The 19697-nt window shown below is 40.8% G+C and overlaps 1 protein-coding gene across 1 annotated transcript in view; it reads right to left on the minus strand.

The window, feature by feature from the left end:
- Positions 1-19697, minus strand: part of LTK (leukocyte receptor tyrosine kinase) — a 156508-nt gene that overhangs the window by 23440 nt on the left and 113371 nt on the right. The window contains exons 7-15 of the mRNA XM_068684266.1: positions 19455-19592; positions 18409-18561; positions 17181-17281; positions 15233-15399; positions 10397-10491; positions 5415-5516; positions 3366-3543; positions 2707-2857; positions 467-602 (exon numbers count right to left, since the gene is read on the minus strand). Coding sequence (XP_068540367.1) covers positions 467-602; positions 2707-2857; positions 3366-3543; positions 5415-5516; positions 10397-10491; positions 15233-15399; positions 17181-17281; positions 18409-18561; positions 19455-19592 — 1221 coding nt within the window. The remainder of the gene's footprint in view (positions 1-466; positions 603-2706; positions 2858-3365; positions 3544-5414; positions 5517-10396; positions 10492-15232; positions 15400-17180; positions 17282-18408; positions 18562-19454; positions 19593-19697) is intronic.

The raw sequence follows: 19697 nt of genomic DNA on the forward strand, positions 1-19697 counted from the left end.
GCAACCCAAAGAAGAGTGGCCAAATGCCAAGGTAATATTACTGATCGTTTCCTGACTGCATTATAAAAATGCTTTACACAGTGTTTCTGTTTACAATAGTAACTGTCAAATTGAATACTAGTGATTTTTTATTTTTTTTTTTTTGGAGGACTTCTGCCAGTATTAAAAGAGGACCCTGGTGTGATTCCCGGACCTGAGGTGTCAAGAACTGAAGAACCAGTTCAGCTTCCTTAGTGACAGTGACAAATATGATTAAGGATATGAAAAGGGATGAAGAATTTCAATTAAAAGGACAAAAAGACAGGGAGAGACACAGTAAAAGAGTGGAGAGGGACAGGGGGGAAGAGAAAAAGACATTCCTTTTCCATCACTTTCTTTTAAGAACTGAGTATCATATGTCACGATAGATAGTGAAAGATAGTTGCTCTGCTGGATGTTGCTCAGATTGGATGGAAAGAGGGAATACTTACTCTAAAGACATAGGTTGCTCCTCCTCCACCACCCCCTCCTCCAGCCCAGTCCTTCATGTCTTTTCTTTTTTTATAATCTTCTTCAATGAGAGATGACTCCCCTAAGCAGATCTTCTGGGTTTGAGGATTGGCCTGAGAGGAAACAAGAGAAACACTCATATATTAGCAAGGCCCAGTTCTTAAGATTTATCTATTTCAGTATAGTAATACTGTTTGTGATGCTAGTCAAACACACATAAATCAGTATATATATTATCTATATGGAAGATGAGCTCTTCTACAAGGACCGACAGCTGAGAGATGGAACTGTCTGTTACCTCTGACTTACAAACTTATGCCACGTATGCAATTAAAAATAGAAACGCTACAGTTAGAACGTATTACAGCAATTAGCTCATTATTGATATCACATAATTTTTCCTGCATTTTTAGAACATCTTATATCCAAAAACATTAAAACGTATTTGAATTATGGATTAATTCTCAGACCTTCCTTACTTCTATACTTGTTACCTATTTTTCAAGGTCACAAATGCATAAAGCAGACAGAGGTGACAGGAATATAGTTAACAGTGAACCAATTACACATTTTGGAAGAGGTATCTGGAGTCCCAGCTTTTTATTCCTGCTAAGTACTAGATGACACTGAAAAGGTTGAAAAAGTGAAGAACCTTTGGCCACCTTAGATTATTTTTTTTTTGTGTACACTTAGTTACACGAGTTGCAATGACTGCAAATCTGCCCAGCTTCAGTTAGATGATAAATTCTGAACAATTTCAGAAACTGTTAGCTTAGTTCACGTGAAATCCCCATGTCTGTAGATCACGTCACATATCTAGGCCAGAAGCATGGTGACAGTTCTGTTGCCTGTGTCCTCTCATTCAAAGAAGAGGACTAAGGATGGCAGCATAGCTGGGGACTGGGGAAAAACAACTGGGGCAAATCTGAGGTAGAGTGAATGTTTGTAGCTGCAGAACTTCTTCACAGAAAGGAACAAACACATCAGTTACTAACATACACACTCAGCAGGATTTCCAAAGCCAGAAACAAAGTTGGGCCAAGATGGGAAAACTTTACAATAGCATCTTCCAAAGGGAGGTTGTACTGGGATATACTTTGCCATTTCAGGAACAATTCACAAAATATACATGTAGGGTAATAAAGGAATCTTTGAAGACGATGACTTAAGCCTAGATAGTCCACTATCTAGGTTTATCAGGGAACTTCAGATATACAAATGTATGTTTTATTTAGATAGACGTAATTATTGTGCTATCTAAGGTGAAGAAACATTGGTTTTAGAATCAGTTGCAGTATCTGGGAAAGACGTCATATGCTCTGGGCAAGATTAATGGGAACTTTGAATGCCTCCAAGAATAACATACACATCCCCAAAACTTCATAGTCTATCTGTGAGGAAATGAGAAAACTGTCTGCACAGTAGTCTATCTGTGAGGAAAAGAGAAAACAGTCTATCTGCATAGTAGTCTATCTGTTGGGAAAAGAGTTCCTGGGCATGGGCTGGCAGATCACATTTCTGGAAAGAGGTAATAACAAAGAATCCATGCTGAAGACATAGCTTTTGAGCCTAACTGATAAAAAGGACTTTCAGATCACCGAATCTGGTGTTAGCAGACACATGTATAACCATTTGTGTCATCAATTTCTGTTCATCATGAGTAGTTTTCTTTTGCCATTACATACATTTAATTCAGGGGCTACTGTAGATAGTGGAAAGATTCCCACTGGTTTTGATAGGCTTTGGATTTAGATATTTGTCTCTAAGCTTAGAGCGTCTAAGAAAGTGCAGCCACAATGTTGTTTAGGGCTTGTAGATGCTTCCATAAATAACAGAAAATTATCTGAAATCCTGACAGACAGAAAGAAATCCAGGCTGCAGAAAAATAAGAGGGAGCTCACAACTCTTGCCTAGTAGCTCCCCTCTTAAAATAAGCAGAAGAAAACTGATGAAGAATTTAAATACCAGGAGCTTAAAGAAAAGTTCCTATGGGCTTTGCATTTGTTTGTACGTTTTGGAGTCGTTTTTCTTTTCAGAGTTCTTTATATTTGTTTTGAGATTCTTTCTAACTTGGTTTATTAGTTCTTCCCAGTCCTGACTAGATTTCATTGCTGGATCCTGGGATTTCTGTCTTTCATCACCAGTTCAGCCAAACCCCAAGCCACCCACTGAATCTCATCTGCAAAGTCTGCCCACATGTGCTTGTGCAGCCCTCACCCCAGGACAGGCATCTTCCCCCTGCTGCCCCACTAAGATGTACAGCAGCTCGTCTTTCTCCAGCTGGAAGGTGGCCGAGATGAAGACCCCGTGGGACCTCTTATTGTGGTTTTTGGCTCCCTTCCCTCCAGCCGCTCCATAGGCAGAAATCCTGAAAGAAATGGGTGTAGTTAAAGAGACAAATCTTATGCTTCTCATTCCCCAAAGCAGCTCCATCTGTGAGCTCTCCCCAGCCTGCACTCCCAAACAGGCATTGCTCCAGAGCAGGCTCCTGCTGCAGCATCTCATGGCCATCCTTTTTTTAATACTCACACAGCTGAAGCCGCTCGAGAGGATTGATCAACTCTAAGCCAGAGCACTGGAGACAGATTTCAGAAGCAAACAGCATGAGCTGGCATGGCCAACTCAAAAATACCAAGGCTTTGGGACTGAAATGATGGTAGCACTTCTATTTAATTGCATGCCCACAGTCACTCCTGTTCTAATCTCCCTTAAGTCACTGTTTCAACAGTAGCTGAGACACAGATCCTTTCAGCTATTTCTTTTTTATGTTGGTGTTCTCTTCACCCCCTCAATACAGATGGTCTCCCACTTATGCTTGCTGAAACTCCACAACCAGGAAGTAGATAAATGGCTACCTCTTCAGCACGGATATGTACCTGTATCGGTTTGTGGCTGGCACTCTCCAGACTTGCACTCCTCGAAGCCTGCCCTCTTTCTCCACTGTCACTGACACATTGCTGTTCTTATAGGCATTGTCACACTGAGCTTGAGTTGGCCCGTGTGGACCACTAGCACCACATGTTGTGAACCACCAGAGAACAACAGATGTGTCCCCTGTAAGCAGAACAGCCAGAGTTAGGGCAGGTATGAGCTTCCCGGTATTTCTCAGGCATGTGCAATAACTCACAGAACTCTAACTAGAGGTCAAGTGCCATCCAAATAAGCGACTTTTCCTGTTGATGTGTTTCCTCTGTGATTCTTTGATAACAAAATTCACATCATTGTTATTCACAAAGGACATTAATGATTTTTACATAAAAACTAGATGATTGTGAGAAAGATCATGTTGCAGCACTATTGGCTATGTACAGGGCTTTAAAACTGAATAGGTCAATTTGATCATATGCTTGTGACAGTAATTATACAAAAAGAGATACTTAAATTTACATTTGCAATACTGAGGACTTGAACGATGGTACATGCTAAAGATAAATTTAACTGTTCAACTTCAATGCAGTTCCCTCATAATACAATTCACTATGATACTGTCCTTAAGATCACAGAATGCTTTTACCACATTATCCTAGCTTTTTTCTAGTCACAGCACAAATAGTGCTCTGTTTATGGTCACTGCTCTTTTTCTCTCACCTTATTTCCTGCAAAATGCTTAATAAATCATGGACTGCAGATAAATGCATCACTGTGGGGTTGGGAGGGGATTCTGAGGGGGGTTATCCAAGTCCCTCACAGACATTACCAATTTTTTCTTTTCAATGCCCGTATTAAACAAGGAAGTATTATTCAGCTTTCCAGGTGAGGACTGAAGCATATACACAGAAATTAAAGTTGAAAATATCTGCCATTGCAACTAGTGACCATTGATGAAATGTAGTAAAAGTTTTTAATACTGTACGATATGCTGCACACACAAGGGTTAGAATCAAGTGGCACAGGATTTACCAACATGGAACTGTTTAAGAGCTGAATGATTAAAAGAGCAGTAAAAATCACAAGCCTTTTAAAAATAAAAGTCTAATCTTATTTAAAGGAAAAGACAAGGAAAACTATCCTCAACAGATGTCACCCTGCCAACACACAGATGGATCAGTAGGGTAAGAATGTTAACTAAACTACAGAAATCTCTGCCATGTAAGCTAACTAAGAAACTGACAGCAATATAGATTGTCACATCTCAGGTGAACACAGCTATTTGTTGGCAGTAAAACACAGGAATCTTACGTTTCATTGAAGGTTATGTGCTAGAATATGCTTTCCTGAATACTTACTGGTTGTGTTCCAAACTTAATATGTCCTGTCTTGTCACCTCCTCTTGCCTCTTCTCTATGCCTGGCTCCTCAGGCAACCCCAGCCTCCTCTCCTCAGGTCCTCCGTCAGCCAACTCTAGTCACCCATGCAGCTGTTATCTGTCCTCCAGAGTGGCACTGGACTGCTATCAGTAAACTGGTCCCTAGTATCCCCTGTCCTCCTTGCTTTTCATCTAATTTCTCTCCTCAGTGGATTTCCTATCTATTTCACATATTTCCCTCCCTGGATCTTCATCTTTACAACTGTATTATCCCACCCATTAGGTTCAGCTTCACTACTCACTAAGTCCCAGTAGACCTCTGTCTATCCCCACCTGCCTGAACTGTCCTACACCCTTCTCTCCTGGCCTGTCTTTTGTGTGTTTTGAATTTGAGTCATGTAGCTTCTGCTTTTTCTTTAAGCTTTTTTACCTAAAGATTCTGGTTTTCCTTTAAAACATTTTGTTCTTTAAGGACTGCTGAGTTGCACTTCAGGAAAGTGCTGTCCTATAGCAAGCAGAGACTACCTGACATGGTCTCCACAACTTTGGGAAGGATTATACTTCATTGCTCTGTTGCTATAGGTCAGGCAGACCACACTCAGGCAGATCACATATGGGAGATGCAAAGGGACCCACCTCTTACAGTCAAGAGACAGTTTTTCAGTACAGAATCATCTACCTGGGAGGGAAGGCTCTTCCAGGGGGTTCAGAAGATGCTCGTCGGGGATACTAATCTCCCGTGGGTACTGTCGCTTCCCACTGAAATGATTTGTTTGTCTTCCTGTAATAGTTTGTAGAATGGATGAGAGAGACAGGAGGATGGTAGAAAAGAGAGAAAGAAAATTTAAAAACCACATGAACAAATGAAGTGCAAGCATTTGGTTAAAATAAGTAAATAATACCTTTGACAGAACACATCCAGCATTTTTTTCCATTCTTTTGGGCCTATATTTTGTCTTTCCTACTTCTATCTGTGCTGAAATCAGTGGGACTTAACATGAACACAAACTCCCCATGTTATCCTATGGAGGCTTACCTGCAAAATAAGCTCCTTGGCAGCAAACTGCACTGTCTGCAATTACAAGAGACTTTGGGAAAACATGGTGTGGGAGAACAGATAATAAGTACTGATGCTGTGCTGGTCAAAGGAGCAAATGACAATTGTGGACAGCCAAATGAGTGCACGTGTAAAGGTTGGTGATATCAGGAGTCATAAATCTTTGGACAAATCTTTTTGAAAAACAGAGCAAAAGGTAGCATTTATGAGCAGTGAAACAGACCTTCAAAAATCAGCTCTATCTCGGAGAGGAGGGACTTCAAAGTAGCTGCTGAACCAAAGCATCTGAATGCATTGAGAACATCACGTATAACCAAATAGAACAGGAAAAGGTAGTAACTGAACACTTTCTTTATACTCTGCAGGCATCCTATTTCCAAAGTTAAATTACCCATTTTTAGGCAGATCTATTTTGTGATTAGAAAATCATGATAAGAAAAAGGAGAGACTTCCATTTTATGAGCCCTCAGTTAATTTAATATTGAATATTTTTCATTAGTTGAAAAACATTACAAATATTTCAATTTGTTCCAGTTGTGAGAATCTAACAGCTGTTTGATGCTCTATTCAAAAGAGACTCACTCAGTTCCAGCTGGACAATTATCTCTGCTGCAAAGACACTACTCTAAATAGCAATAATTAACACCCTTGTTAGCTGTGTCAGAAAGGCCAAATAACTAATTGAAGCATGGTGACCTTGCTGTGTTTGTACTCCTGTGAATATTTCCCCTAGGTCTGACTGAATGCACATTGATGGATGGAAGTAAAAGGGAGCTTTGTACTGACACACTCTGTTCATACTGAGATAGAGAACTTCAATGGATGGAGTTGTCAAGCAAGTGAAAAATGAAATTAACCCAAAACAAATGAACTGGATCAAAGGCAAGAAGGAAAACCAAATGAAAAAGACAATGCATAGCCAGAAAATATGCTTGGTCTCCCAAGGCCTGAACTGAATTATGAATCGCATAGGTCAAAACAGTTTTAGATAGTTAGAGACATACAAGAAGTCTGGTTATGTTTGCCAGAGTGATGGAATGTAAATCAGTCCCCGAAATACAGACCCGGTCTGTGTCTGCATGGATTTTTTTTCAGCATCCCAACTGAGTATCCTGAGGCAATGCTTTGTTTCCAAACAAACAATCTTTCCTCCTTTTCCAAACAGTCTCAAACCCTCACATGCTGGAAGAAAGCTTCTGTCTCCTCTGTTTTCAGTACACAAGCTGCTTGACAGGCTGAGCATCAGCCTGTCCACAAGAGCTGTTAACTCTTACAAGGATGATCCTTTATGTGCTGCCAGACATGAATCTGTAAGGTGGCATTTTTCTACAAATATATTGTAGGCCTGGAATCCAGAAGCTGGTGCTCTAGTCTGTTTTAGCTTCTACTTGCTCTTCTGACAGCCAAATTATTGACCATAGGTGAACAGAAAGGAACAAAAATTCTTTATGTTAAGGTGTGCTTATATCAGAAAAATAGGAAGAACACACAACTCCATTACTCCAGGACTTAGCTCATGCTGTTGACTCACAAACCATGGAGGGACAGAAGGAAGTGTAAAGGAGAAGGGGAAACTTCTGCAGGCACAGAGCTAAAGCAAGTAGCTCTTCTCTGTCTCTGGGACTGTAATGAAAAAGAAAAAAAAAAAAGAAAGAAAAAAGAAAAAAAAAGATGTAGTGGTTTGGGGGCAGGAATTAATACGAGGTGCCTTGCAGTATCCCCAAATTGTGCATGATCTCTTCAGAGATCCCACCTCACAGATGCAGGTGGAGTAATCCTGGAAGTCTCTCCAGCTTGTCCTGGAGTGGAAAAGAGAATGAGGAAGCTCCACCAGCCTCCCCATTCCCCAGCCTTTTGGCTGATCCAACTGTATTTCTAGTCAACACCTTACTGAATAAATCAAATGAGGTAGTGCTGAGTAGCTTGAACCACTCACCTCCATTCACCTCAAGCAATGAGACAGGCAGGCCAAAAAGGGCAGGTTTGCTGGGTTGGGGATTCCAAAGTTAAAAACTAGAGATATGCCATACAAAGCTCTCTTCGGACAGTCCTGTCACATTAAAAACAGCCTTCTTTGAAAGAGTAAATGACGTGCAGAATGAAATGTAACCCCTAGGCCAGGGCAGTAGAGTGCACTTTGACAGACCACAGAGCTGTGATATTAACTGGAACAATACCATGCTCAGAGCATTAAAATGCAACAGTAAAAGCAGTGACCACATAAGCACTGAGGAGGACAGCAATGATGCAGATGCATTCTATTCACTACGCCAGCTCACATTTTCATGTTTAGACTGTCTTCCTTAGAACCCCATATTTAGCACTGGCTAACTAAAAGGATAAAATCTTTCTGTTTGTTCCCTAAAAGTTCTCACAGCATATCAGACTCATGTCACCCGGTCTGTCACACTGTCTCACACAGGGTGATTTTATTAATCAGAAGATGGTTTCATTTTGCCTTTCTCACAGGGAAAGCACCTGTCCCCACCAAGTATCTGCCATCCAAAAAAATGGGATGTTTGGTTTTTAGTCCTTATTGATATTTCGTGAGCTTCCCTCACTACTGTGTGTTTTCTTCCCCTCCTAAATATTACCAATACTTCCTTCCTGGTGTTGAGGGATACAGAAGACCCCACCTTCTTTCCTGGATTGCATGCATACAAGCAAGGCTTTCAAGGTCTGCACTGGGTCTTGAAGAACAATTGAACTACAGGATTGAAATAGATGAAGAAATTAATATTTACATGCTAGCAAACGGCATATTCTTCCTTCCTGTCATATGTCCTTCCTGTTGCCCTCATGCAAAGAATTCACTGCTTGGATCTTAATTGGCTCCATCTCTGACATCTGAAACCTCTCCTTGCTAGGGAGAAATAATTTCATTACTTAAAGCACAGCAGAGCTGCTGGGCTTCTCCGCAACCTAACTGAATTAAAGTCATGAGAAGACAAATGCAAGGGAGTTGCTTTTAGAGGCGAGAAAATGTCGATTTGCAAAGAGGATTCAAGGAACAATGGCAAATACAAGGCTTCCGAGAAACATTTCCTTCATGATGTCTGTCTTCTGCATGAGTCACATAACTGGGTCACACCTTCAGATAGGGTAAGTGGCTGCTACTCCTGGACATTGGTGTGATTTATAGCATTTGAAATTGAGGAGTAACTGGGGTGTGGGGGTGGTGGTGGGGGTGTTATCTAATGGACAAGCTCTGATAAAACTGTTGCAGTAGCACTTATACCCCACCTCTTTGCCAAATACTGTGTCCCTACAACAGAGACAGCAAAATCTCTGCAGGTACACTGCTGCCTGTATTTGCTGTTAGGAGAGCAGTAAGCTACAGCATCTGGATGCATGGCAGCTGGCACAAGAGCATCTGGAATCACTCTCTTCAGTTTCCTCAAAAGATTTCCTCAGATTTCAAAAGAAAGTGTTAGTGTGAAGGTCCCAAAGTGTTTGGGAGCCAGGTGTGTTAAGTAGCTGGAGTGGACAGATGACTTTACCCTAAATGAGCACCTCTGCCTCTTAATTTCAAATGAAAATGTGCATGCTCAGCATTTTATACAAGGGTGTCCTCAGTCCCCACAGAGCAAAGGGACAGAGTAGATGACACCAAATTGGATGAAGGTGGGAAGTTAAAGGGGCTTCATTATCTTCTTGATAATGAAGAACTTTTAACACATGCCAGTTTTAACATAAGCCTTCCCACATGGTACATTAGGCTACAGCCAGTCTCTTCAGGGATATGCTCCTGCCCTCATTGCTGACATAATGGATGTGGTGACATGTGAAGGGTAGTACAGGACATTTTGTCTGTAACAGAAGTCACAATTTAAGTGTTTCATATTCTTTTGTAATTTTACTACAGAGCATATGGGTCTTTTCTCCATGGACAAAAAGAGGGCAGTTTCTAATATTTCCAGGTGGTTCAAGTATCCAACCTCACTCCACTCGGCTGCTAAGAAAATTCAGCTCTTTTGCTAACATGTTCTGGAGTTGAGCACTGGCTCCATCTTCAGTGGAATACATTGTGATCAGTCACATTAGCAGTAACGAAGCAAAGGAATGCATCTATTATTTATCTGGTAGTGACATTTGATGCACCTCCTTGCAGGGTAAAATAGACTTGTTTCAACAACTTGAACTTTACTATCAGAGAGACACTTTATTCCTCCATTTTCCTCCTTTTGTCTCTTAAAATATAGTGGCTTTCCCATTTGTTTTCAACAAATTCACTTGTGCTATCAGTTGTCAGGGTGTGTGGGTCATAGAGGACTGCTGAAGAACAATGTGATGTAATTCTTCCACTTAAACCTCAGGCATAAGTCAAGTGTTTATTGCCAAGACACACAGGCAGGTCTCTACTATGTGATATAGAATATCCCAGATTAGAGAAAAGAAAGAACGCTAGGGGATGAACACACTGTAAAATCACCTCTACTTTCAATCTTCAGTAGATCTGAGATAAGATGTCATTCTACTGTAAAAGCTAACACAAATGAACCATGTGCACTCCGTGGGTGAAACAGAACAAATGTCTCCTGAATCAGTGGCATGCTGATTACACCACCCAAATTCTTTAAGGGATTCTGTAATGCGTGACTTACCGTCATTGAAGCAGTCCAGTCCAAATGTAATATTGTCGATAGCGATGTCAGCCTGGGAATTCCAGCCCCAAGTTGCCAGGAGTTGCAGCTTAAACCTTTTCAGTAAGACAGAAGTTTTAGAGAAGACAGAAGGTGTTTTTTTTGTTTGTTTGTTTGTTTTTGTATATATATATATATACACATACACATATACACACACACACACACATATATAATGTTCCCTTATCAACCAATCATGATAATCACAGTTTAGCGTGTTTCCTTCAGACAAGATCCATTGAGCAGCCAAAAAGGCTTGCTAGATAGTATCTTACCCACATACCAACAGCTTGTAAGGACCAACCAATATTCATATAATGCCACATTTCATGTGGAACAAATATGAGAACCCTACTTCTCCTGCTATCTGCACACACATGTAGAAACACAAGCTACCGTATCTCACAAATATTTATAAATGTACAGCCATTCTTATTCAATCATGGTAACAGAATTTGGCACATGCAAAAAGAAATGGAAAAAAAATCTCCTTCTTACTGTCCCAAAGCAGACTGTCAAAATAAAAACTGAACAGAACAACAATATCCAAATAGACAGAAATCTTAGGCATCAGCCTTGGACAATATAACTCAGCATAACAACAAGGTGACAAATTTATTTCAGCTGAAGGTCAAGCCATTATAAATTTCAGCCACAACTCACTGAAGTGTTTGCATTCTGGGCTATATCACTTTTCCCACCATGACCAGGTGTTAGCTACTTATCTAGGAAGTCTGTCAAGCCCCATGTGCATTGCCACATTCTGAATTCAAAAGGAGAAAATAAAATGGGCTAAAAAATCACCTTCTAGCAGATAGGACTAAATTATTTTTCATTAAACTTCAGAAATAAACAGATGTCTGATGTCCAGTCCATTTACAGCTTATTAAAAGCATATGGAGCAGACCTGTACTGCTGTCACTGCCAAAGCTCAATTGTGATTTATGAGAGATCAAGCACTGACCTGCCTAACACTTTAATCTTGCAGCCTAGGTACATCTTTGTTCCAAATTAGCAGCAATAGAGCACGCATGCATATTCCACCCACCAGCCCAACGTTGGGCCATGTCGCAGAATCACAGAATGGTTGAGGTTGGCATCTACCTGTGGAGGCCATCTGGTCTAACCCCCCTACTCAAAAGCACAGCCATCTGGAGTTGGTTGCCCAGGATCATGCCCAGATGAATTCCAAAGATCTCCAAAGAGGAAGGCTCCACAGCCTCTCTGGGAAACCTGTGCCGGTGCTCAGTCACATGCACATCCCACATATTAACATCCACAGTTAATATGATGTTGCACAGTTGAATCAAAATCTTTAGGGATAAGCTGCTTTTATCTCAACTCAGGAATATCTCCTTGTGCTTAAATGAAAGCATTAATACCTCCAGAATCTGAATCCTCTGGGATTAAGTGTTGGTGCAGCAAATCAAGGGTCCCTTGGATGACTACTCCCTTAGGAGTACCTACCACTGGATCCCCTTCCTACATAAGCCTGTTTTATTAGCAGGTTTAGCAATATTTCTGCATTTCCAGACCTCGCACAGTCCCAGAATATTTGATGGAAGAGAAAGTCACAGCACCTCGAGCCCAGGATTAGGGCACTTCTAGGATCCAAAATTATAGTACCACAACCTACTCCTTACTTAAGACACCCGTATCAGCATTGCTTTGGTCAGCTCAAGCCAGTGCATCCGGTCCACAGACTTGGAACAAGAGAGGGGCACTGTGCTACATGACAGACTTCTGCTCTAGCTGAGTACAAGTGGGAACCTAGGGAATGACCCTCATCCCCAGTGCATGAAAACAGACATCGCATAAGTTCTAGGTTCTTTATGCATCCCCTTCCTTTTATCTTCAGAAAAAGGGGAGGAATTTACCTTTTGAACTCTGTGCTGCGTTAGCCAGAGGGGTTTCCAGTGTTCCTTTTCATTGAATTCATTTTGCTGCTCTAACATATTACCCTTTCCAGCTATCTGCTGTCTAGTCTTCTACCTGCCTGATTTTCTTCTGATAGCAGCTTTTTTCCCTTTGTATCTGAACTAAGTGAGAGAATATGCCAACTGATCACCAGAAACAGTTTTTCAAGTAGCTAGATGCCCAGCTGGGAGACTGAGAAGCAAATTGTTTAGTTTGTCTTCTTTCTTTCCCAAGAAATAAACTAGTATGGGGAATCTGCTGCTGAAAACTATGTAGATATCCTCCTCCATGAGCTCCTTCTACTACTTGTCAAGGCTTCTCTTCTTCCAGTTTGCTACTGGCTGTCATCCAGTATTTTCTCCCATAACCATTCATTGTATTGCTGAATCTGGGCAAACAGAAGAAAGAACTTGACTGAACTGATTTACAGAGTGAACAAGGTGGAATCTTGGAGAAGTTGGAGAGGTCCCTGGGAATATGGCAGCAGGGGAGTTAGAAATAAAAGAGTGCAAGGGGTTTGGGCCTGAGTTCTTCAGACAAAAACAAGTAGCCCATGGGAGCAGAAAGACTGGGAATAAACCTCGACTGTAAGTTTGGGGTCATCTAAATAAAAGAGTGCAAGAGATGACTAGGCAAAGTAGGAAGCATTAGAGCAGGGAGTGGAGTCAGGCTTTGTATAAAGCCACACAGAGACATAGCACCTGCTGGAAGAGAGTGAAGCAAGAACCAGGGAGGAAGTCAGAGACAGATTAGGACTGGAAGTGTGAGACAGGTAAAACATGTTCACAGAGGAGAGCTTGGGGGAGAAGGAAGAGAGACCAAGTGTACAAAAACAAGGAAGAGTGCTGACTGAGGGCTAACAGAAGTTGAGACAGGGCAGTAGCAGCATGGCAAGAACAATCCAAGAGGCTTGGGATGCAACCAGGTGTCCTGGGAGTACAAAGACCAGGGTTTCCTCGCTTGGGTCAAATAGCTGCAAAACTTTCCAGCAGAGAATGTAGAACTTAGTAGCATGGCTTGGTGGTGGACTTGTCAGTACTAGTTTAAAGGTTGGACTAGATGTTCCTAGAGGTCTTTTCCAACTGGAATGATTCTAGGATTCTATTTCTGTTAGAGATCAGAGCACCAAATTACAACTTATTATGGTTTTCACTCACCTCATTAGCTCAGGTAGCACATGCCTGCTTGCTAGATTGAACTGTTCCAGCCCTACCCATAGCAACTACCACTTTTGTGTCACATGATAAATTACCCACTTCTTAAATTTGCTTGAAAATGGCATACAAGAAGGTTACACAAGGTGAAACAAGATTTAACTATTTGAAACAGACTGTCATAATACATGAAACACATGACCTAACTGATTCTTTCATTTTGTCTGAGTGCTCAACTCTTTCATACATAGCAGGATTTGAATTTCATTTTATTCTCATGGAGCACTGGCTAGTGCTCCCTAAAACCTGTGGCAGGATGGAAGGGATAGCAAGAGAAGATCTGTTTCCCTTTAGAACTGAGGGCTGATACAGAAGTCAGTCTTTGCAAACAAACGTAAGAGGCCATTTATCAGAGGAGGCAGAAGCTCTTTAACAACTCTGAAGAGCCCTTAAGACTCTGCTCTGGTTAGGTCCAGATGAAAAACCCTGAGGAAAAAAGCTATTCTGGACAAATTCACTGGTCAAACTTTAAATACACAGAACTAAACATATGCTTACCCACAGGCTCCAGACTGCCAGACAATAATATTAATTACACTGCCAGCTTGCAGACCTACCCTATTCTGATGGAATAATTCATGACAAAGGTGCATATGGTGAACACTTGGTAATGTTGAGACCAAAGGTAATAATGAAATTAAACTAGCAAAAGGGTAGAACAACATTCTCCCACCCTCTCTCCACTTAACTGCTGCTTGGATCTGAATTGTTATCACTCCCAGACCCAAATTTTTAGCCTTTTACAAAAAGATGTGGGAAACATTTGAAGTTACAAGCAATCCTTTCATACCTTCTAATCCATGAAGTTTTGAGACACTATTTTATTGCCAATATTAGGTAGATCTTTTTTCATTTATAGTATTCACTGCATACACTTTGAGATTGATTATTTTTTTTTTTTTTGGTCTAAAGTGTCATGTGAGACAGGCTTTCTTGAGGAAGATGCAAAAAACAGATTGCAGCAATTTAAAAATCATTTGTATTGTGAAAAATAACCTGCTGCCAACATTATTTCATAGCTTGAAATTGACTGGCATGAAATGGAGAAGAAATATATGATTAAAAATCGATTGGGCAGAAATTCTTGAAATCTTCAATATTTGACTTCATTTGATGTTGTGCTATATTTTTACACCCAAAACTGTGATACACACTCTTGTGGAAGTCTGATTTGGGCCACAGTCTTTTGCTGAGGTTGTTTCATAAGTGATGTAGCAATGAACGATCTCCGTTTTGTAGGCTGCACTGATACAGTCCTGAGACTAGACAGCTGTACTGGCTGAACTGATTTTACCACAGTCATTTGTTTGAGTCATGTGGTTGCTTTTACTGTAGGAACACAGAGTGCAGTTTTTGCTAGTTTACCTGTTTCCCTACAGGACGCACTTAGACGGCACAACTGTGTATTCTATCAATCTGAGAAAGCACAACCTAAACATCATTTGAAAATGCATGGAAGTGCTGACCTAAGCTGTATGTGCCTGTGAAGATATGTAAATATGACAGAAGACTTCCTCAGCAAGCAAAATTGCCGTACTCCTCTAATTTTGTCATTAGAAATGGTCCTAGAAGAAGGCAAGAATTAAAGTCATGCCTCTCAATTAAGACACTAATAATTTACTAAACCTGTAGGGATATCCCTGGGTGCTGCTGCTGGTGTTCTTACCGATTTTGAAGCACTGGCATTGGTAAAGTGACTAGAAACCAGTGATCACTCCAGCTCCCTGCTCTTTCCCACATTGGCAAGGTTATTGGAGCTCCATTTATCTCTTCGCTGACAGAGAAGGAGACAGTACCATTGTAGCTGCCAAAAACATGCACTGAGAACTGGATCTGTAATAGAGGAAGAACAGAAAAAGTATGATATCCTCTGATAAGAAGGGAGCAGTATTTATTACTCCCCTCCTTAGGGATCTGAGACACCAAACCTTTGATTCTGAGTCAAACTGTTTAATAACACACAGTAAGGCCCCCAATGCTTTTGTGTGACTCATCACTGTTCCTGGTACAGAATTTTCTTAGTGGAGTCCCTGACTGACATTCCTGTTGGGCAGCTGTTCAGCAGATACTAATGTCTATATTAATGGCCTCAGACACCGTCTGGGTGACTGTTATTTCCTTCAGGAGCAACTGTTAGTAGAGCAGAACACAGGCTTAAACTCAAGAAATGCTTTATTATTAAATACTTCTTCTAGAGCTGGGTTATTGCAGGAAAGCAATCCTAAACACATTTCTCCTCAGTATTCCCACCAGCCTAATGTTTCCTGTCAAAGGTGTTGAAACAGTTCACATCTTTTAAGGTATCCATTTTAACCATCCATCCTAATGTGTTGCACTGATGTGCCTCCATCCATACCCAGGCACTACGTGGCACAAAACCACTGTAAAGGGAGAGAGGCCCTGCCTCAAATGCTCAGGAAATGAGCAACTAGGCTGCCTCCACAGACAAAAAACTCCAGTCTATATACTTGCTCCAAGCCACAGACACCATCTGAATCGTAGCACCCATATGGCAGGTAAGCAACTTGGTTACCAGATCAAAGAGTATTTTGAAGCAGAACTCTTTGTCTCTGTGAGGCAGCCACTGCCATTTTGCCGCAGATAAGAGATGCCATTTCCACTGCTGCTGTGAGCACTCAACTGCTGAGAACACCAGCAAGAGAGGGAGCACATGCATGTGCACAACCAAGGGAAGTTCCTTGCTCCTGAAATGTGCATTCAAATCTTTGTCAATGAAAGAAAGAATGGCTCTGGATCTCCTGTATGACAACCATAACCAATAGTAACTGCTCCTGGTTGTGTAAACTTAGCTCCAAGCACATTTTATTTTGTTGGAACTACCCAGCAAATGACCTGGATAACAAATATAAATGCTGAAGCTACATTTTTGGCACCTGCACTGTTTTTCTGTTGCCAGCTCTAATTAGGAGGCATCAAAGCTTTCTGTTTTCCCCTAGCAGGGCCGGACTCCAACTCAAACTTGCAACTTAATTTTCCTAAGTGTTATGAGTTCAGTATTATTTAATATTTTTAATTACAGCATCCTGAATCTCCCCTTATACTTTGTAGGGATCTGGGCTGAAGGCAGGATACGTGATTTTATACATGCCAGGTTTCCTTCGTGTTCTGAGATTTCTGAAGAACGTGAACAGAAGTTTATTAGCCCCATCTATTCCTGGAAGGTCTAATGCCCCACAAACGTCATGCTCCTGTTCTCAGGGAAGCTGTCAAGTTTGCTAATTCCTAGCAAAGTGGTACAGAATTTAAAAAGAGAAGTCTCATCAGCATGTATACTGAATGGCTCAATGCACGCAGATAGCGAGATCCCTCTCCCATGAACCAAGGACACCCCACACAATTCAGGTGCTGGGTTCACTTCAGAGGAATGGTCAGTACAACTAAGCAAGGGAGTTTTCCATATCTAGGAGTTGATTTGGCACTTCTGCTTTTACTTAAAGGGAATGCCCCTCATGTCTCTTTTCTGGCATTCTACAAGTAGTGAGCTAGGCAGTAGAGTCTGCTCTTCTGCTTCCATTGTTTTATGCATTGGGCATATTGCACAGTGTGCAGCCTGAGGATTACCTACACAAAAGCACTTAGACAGAGCAATATACCTGGTAATCTTCAGTGGCAATACTTGCTGGTAAACTGGTACTGTAAGCCTTGGCCATACCACTTGTGTGATTGCTCTCTGCTCGCAGATAGAGGAAGTGTCCTTTGAACAGAAAAGTGAATTAGGAAAAAAAAAAAAAAAGACAACGTTTTGCTTTATAAAAAGACAACATAAAACCCTCTTGATAAACTAACATCATTGTGCTGAAGCACATTAAGTAGGAGAGAATGGTAGAAACATGTCTTAAGAGCACATCTATTACAATGAGATAAAATGAACATTCATTGTGGATTTCAGAAGCACAAAAGTAAACTTCCCAAACCCTTCCCTGGAACAGGAGTGCATAAACCTCAGAAACCATTCAAGTATATTCCCATACAAGGGTTCTCAGCAATCTACACTGTGCTCTTTAATCAACCCTAATTCTTACACCATTTGCATCAATGACTCTTGCTGAGACAAACTGTGCACTGGAACTACTTAGTTGAGGTCTTTGTTCATAGGAACAGTTTAAACAATCCCTCAAGAGACAAACAGGGCAATCATATGGATGCCCTTCACTTTGACAGGGAACTGTGAACCAAAAACTCAGCTGTACTGAATATTTGTGTCTTCAAACCTGAACATGTGAGAGTCTGGCCTCCATCCTTATTTAGTAAGCTGATGGTTCTGGGATTTTTATTTTTTTTTCCTGTGGTATTCTATAGCACAGAATATGTATTATCACTTGGTCTTGGGATAGATTTACATGTGATGCTCCTTCTAACCCACTGCCAGAATCTGACAAGAGTCTCCAGAAGATTCGTGTTTCTACAAGTTGCTTAGTTCTGTTGGTCAATTTTTACTTTGTGATGCAGCAGCTATCATGTTCCTGCTGAAGTACACTGCAATTGCATAGCTCATAAGAGCTATAGAGAGAATAGAGAGAAGAGGTATATATAGAGAAGAGTGAATTCATCATGTAGTTTTTTTTGAAGGTGAAGATAAATCCTAGACTCCTACAGATTCATATTAACTTTGCTGCAGAACGTTTCATATTAAGTTCCAAATGATCAAAAATTAATTTTAGCCACGTTTAAAATTAGTCTAGATAATACCGATGCTAAATTTGATTCAGAAAGGGGTGGTGCCAAAAATTTTAAACTAATCAAAGAAACACCTAAGTTCAAGACTGTTGTCCACATGCACACACATGCGGACATACTGAGAGAGAACTATGAGGAACCTACCTTCAGTGGTTTGCAAGGTAGACCCTACAAATGAATGACCTTGAATCATTTCAGTAAAGCCCCTGATAGACCAAGGAGATGCTGTAGTTTCATTCAGCGTCCAGCTACATGGACCCTCTTCAAAAGAGCAATGTGAGCCCTCTGGGAGACTATCTACAATGGAGAACAAGAAAAAGTAGGAAAATAGGAGAAACCTGATTATGGTAAAAGACAAACTGCAGCAAAAGTCAAAATTCATTATGGATGTCTAAGCTACCCCATTTATGCCACAGTGTTTTTCAATGTTAAAATATTAATAGGTCTCATTTCCACAGACACCATCAGGATGTCAACACTTTTTGTTACTGGAGATATTTGACACTTCGCAGCTCTGTCCTGCTCTAGGTACTATGGAAAACAGCAGCTCCTGCAATCTAGAATGGCAAATCACTCCATAAATATTTAAAGACCCTGCTGCATATGAAATTGCAGACATTACAAGGGTTTCTGTGTTCAGTGAAAGTTGGCCAATCAACAGATTATTCTAGATCTCTGCCACCATACTTGCAAAAAAGCTAAATGATGTTTCTTAGCATTGCATGTACTTATACTTAGTCAGGGGATTTCTTTGTAGTGATATGCAAGATGAGCTCTGAATGGGGATCTTGGAGGGACAGACTTATGACTGATTGTGTCGGTGATTGGCATGAGAATAATGATCAGTGTCTTCCTGATTGGGGAGGTTTCCTTAAAGGGAGGTTCAGACCTCGGGTCCATAAAGAATTTCTCACCCAGCTGCAGATGTTTATATAAGATTAACACATATGAAAGGCAGGTCACTGAACTAGTTACTGCAATATTAAATAAATAAATAAAAATTATCCAATATGGAGTAATTAAAAAAAAAATAATAGAATTCTAACATCAAATTAATGAAAATAGGCTAAATTATTTGAGGAGGCAAAGTACTGAATTAAGGTAGAAACAGAATCAATTTAACATATTGTTCTAAATTGTTTGTTCTAAGGGGATGAAGGTTACCATGAAGTGCCACACTACATACTCACCACACCTCACAGCTTCCACTTCTTTGGCAGGGCAATCACTGATGAATTCACAGATTTGTAGGTGGCTAACACAGCCTCCATGAAGGCAAGGGAAAGCTGAACCTTTGTCATATAGAGAAAGATCTTGGTTTTCTTTGTCTAAAGGAAAAAGGAGAATGAAACTCTGAGATGAGCTGGCAGAATGTATATGTTCCTTCATGTGTATCAGCCTTCACATGTATGGGCTCAGGAAGTGTCCTCTGG

Source organism: Anas acuta, chromosome 5, assembly GCF_963932015.1.
Source record: "Anas acuta chromosome 5, bAnaAcu1.1, whole genome shotgun sequence".
Classification (NCBI taxonomy): Eukaryota; Metazoa; Chordata; class Aves; order Anseriformes; family Anatidae; genus Anas; species Anas acuta.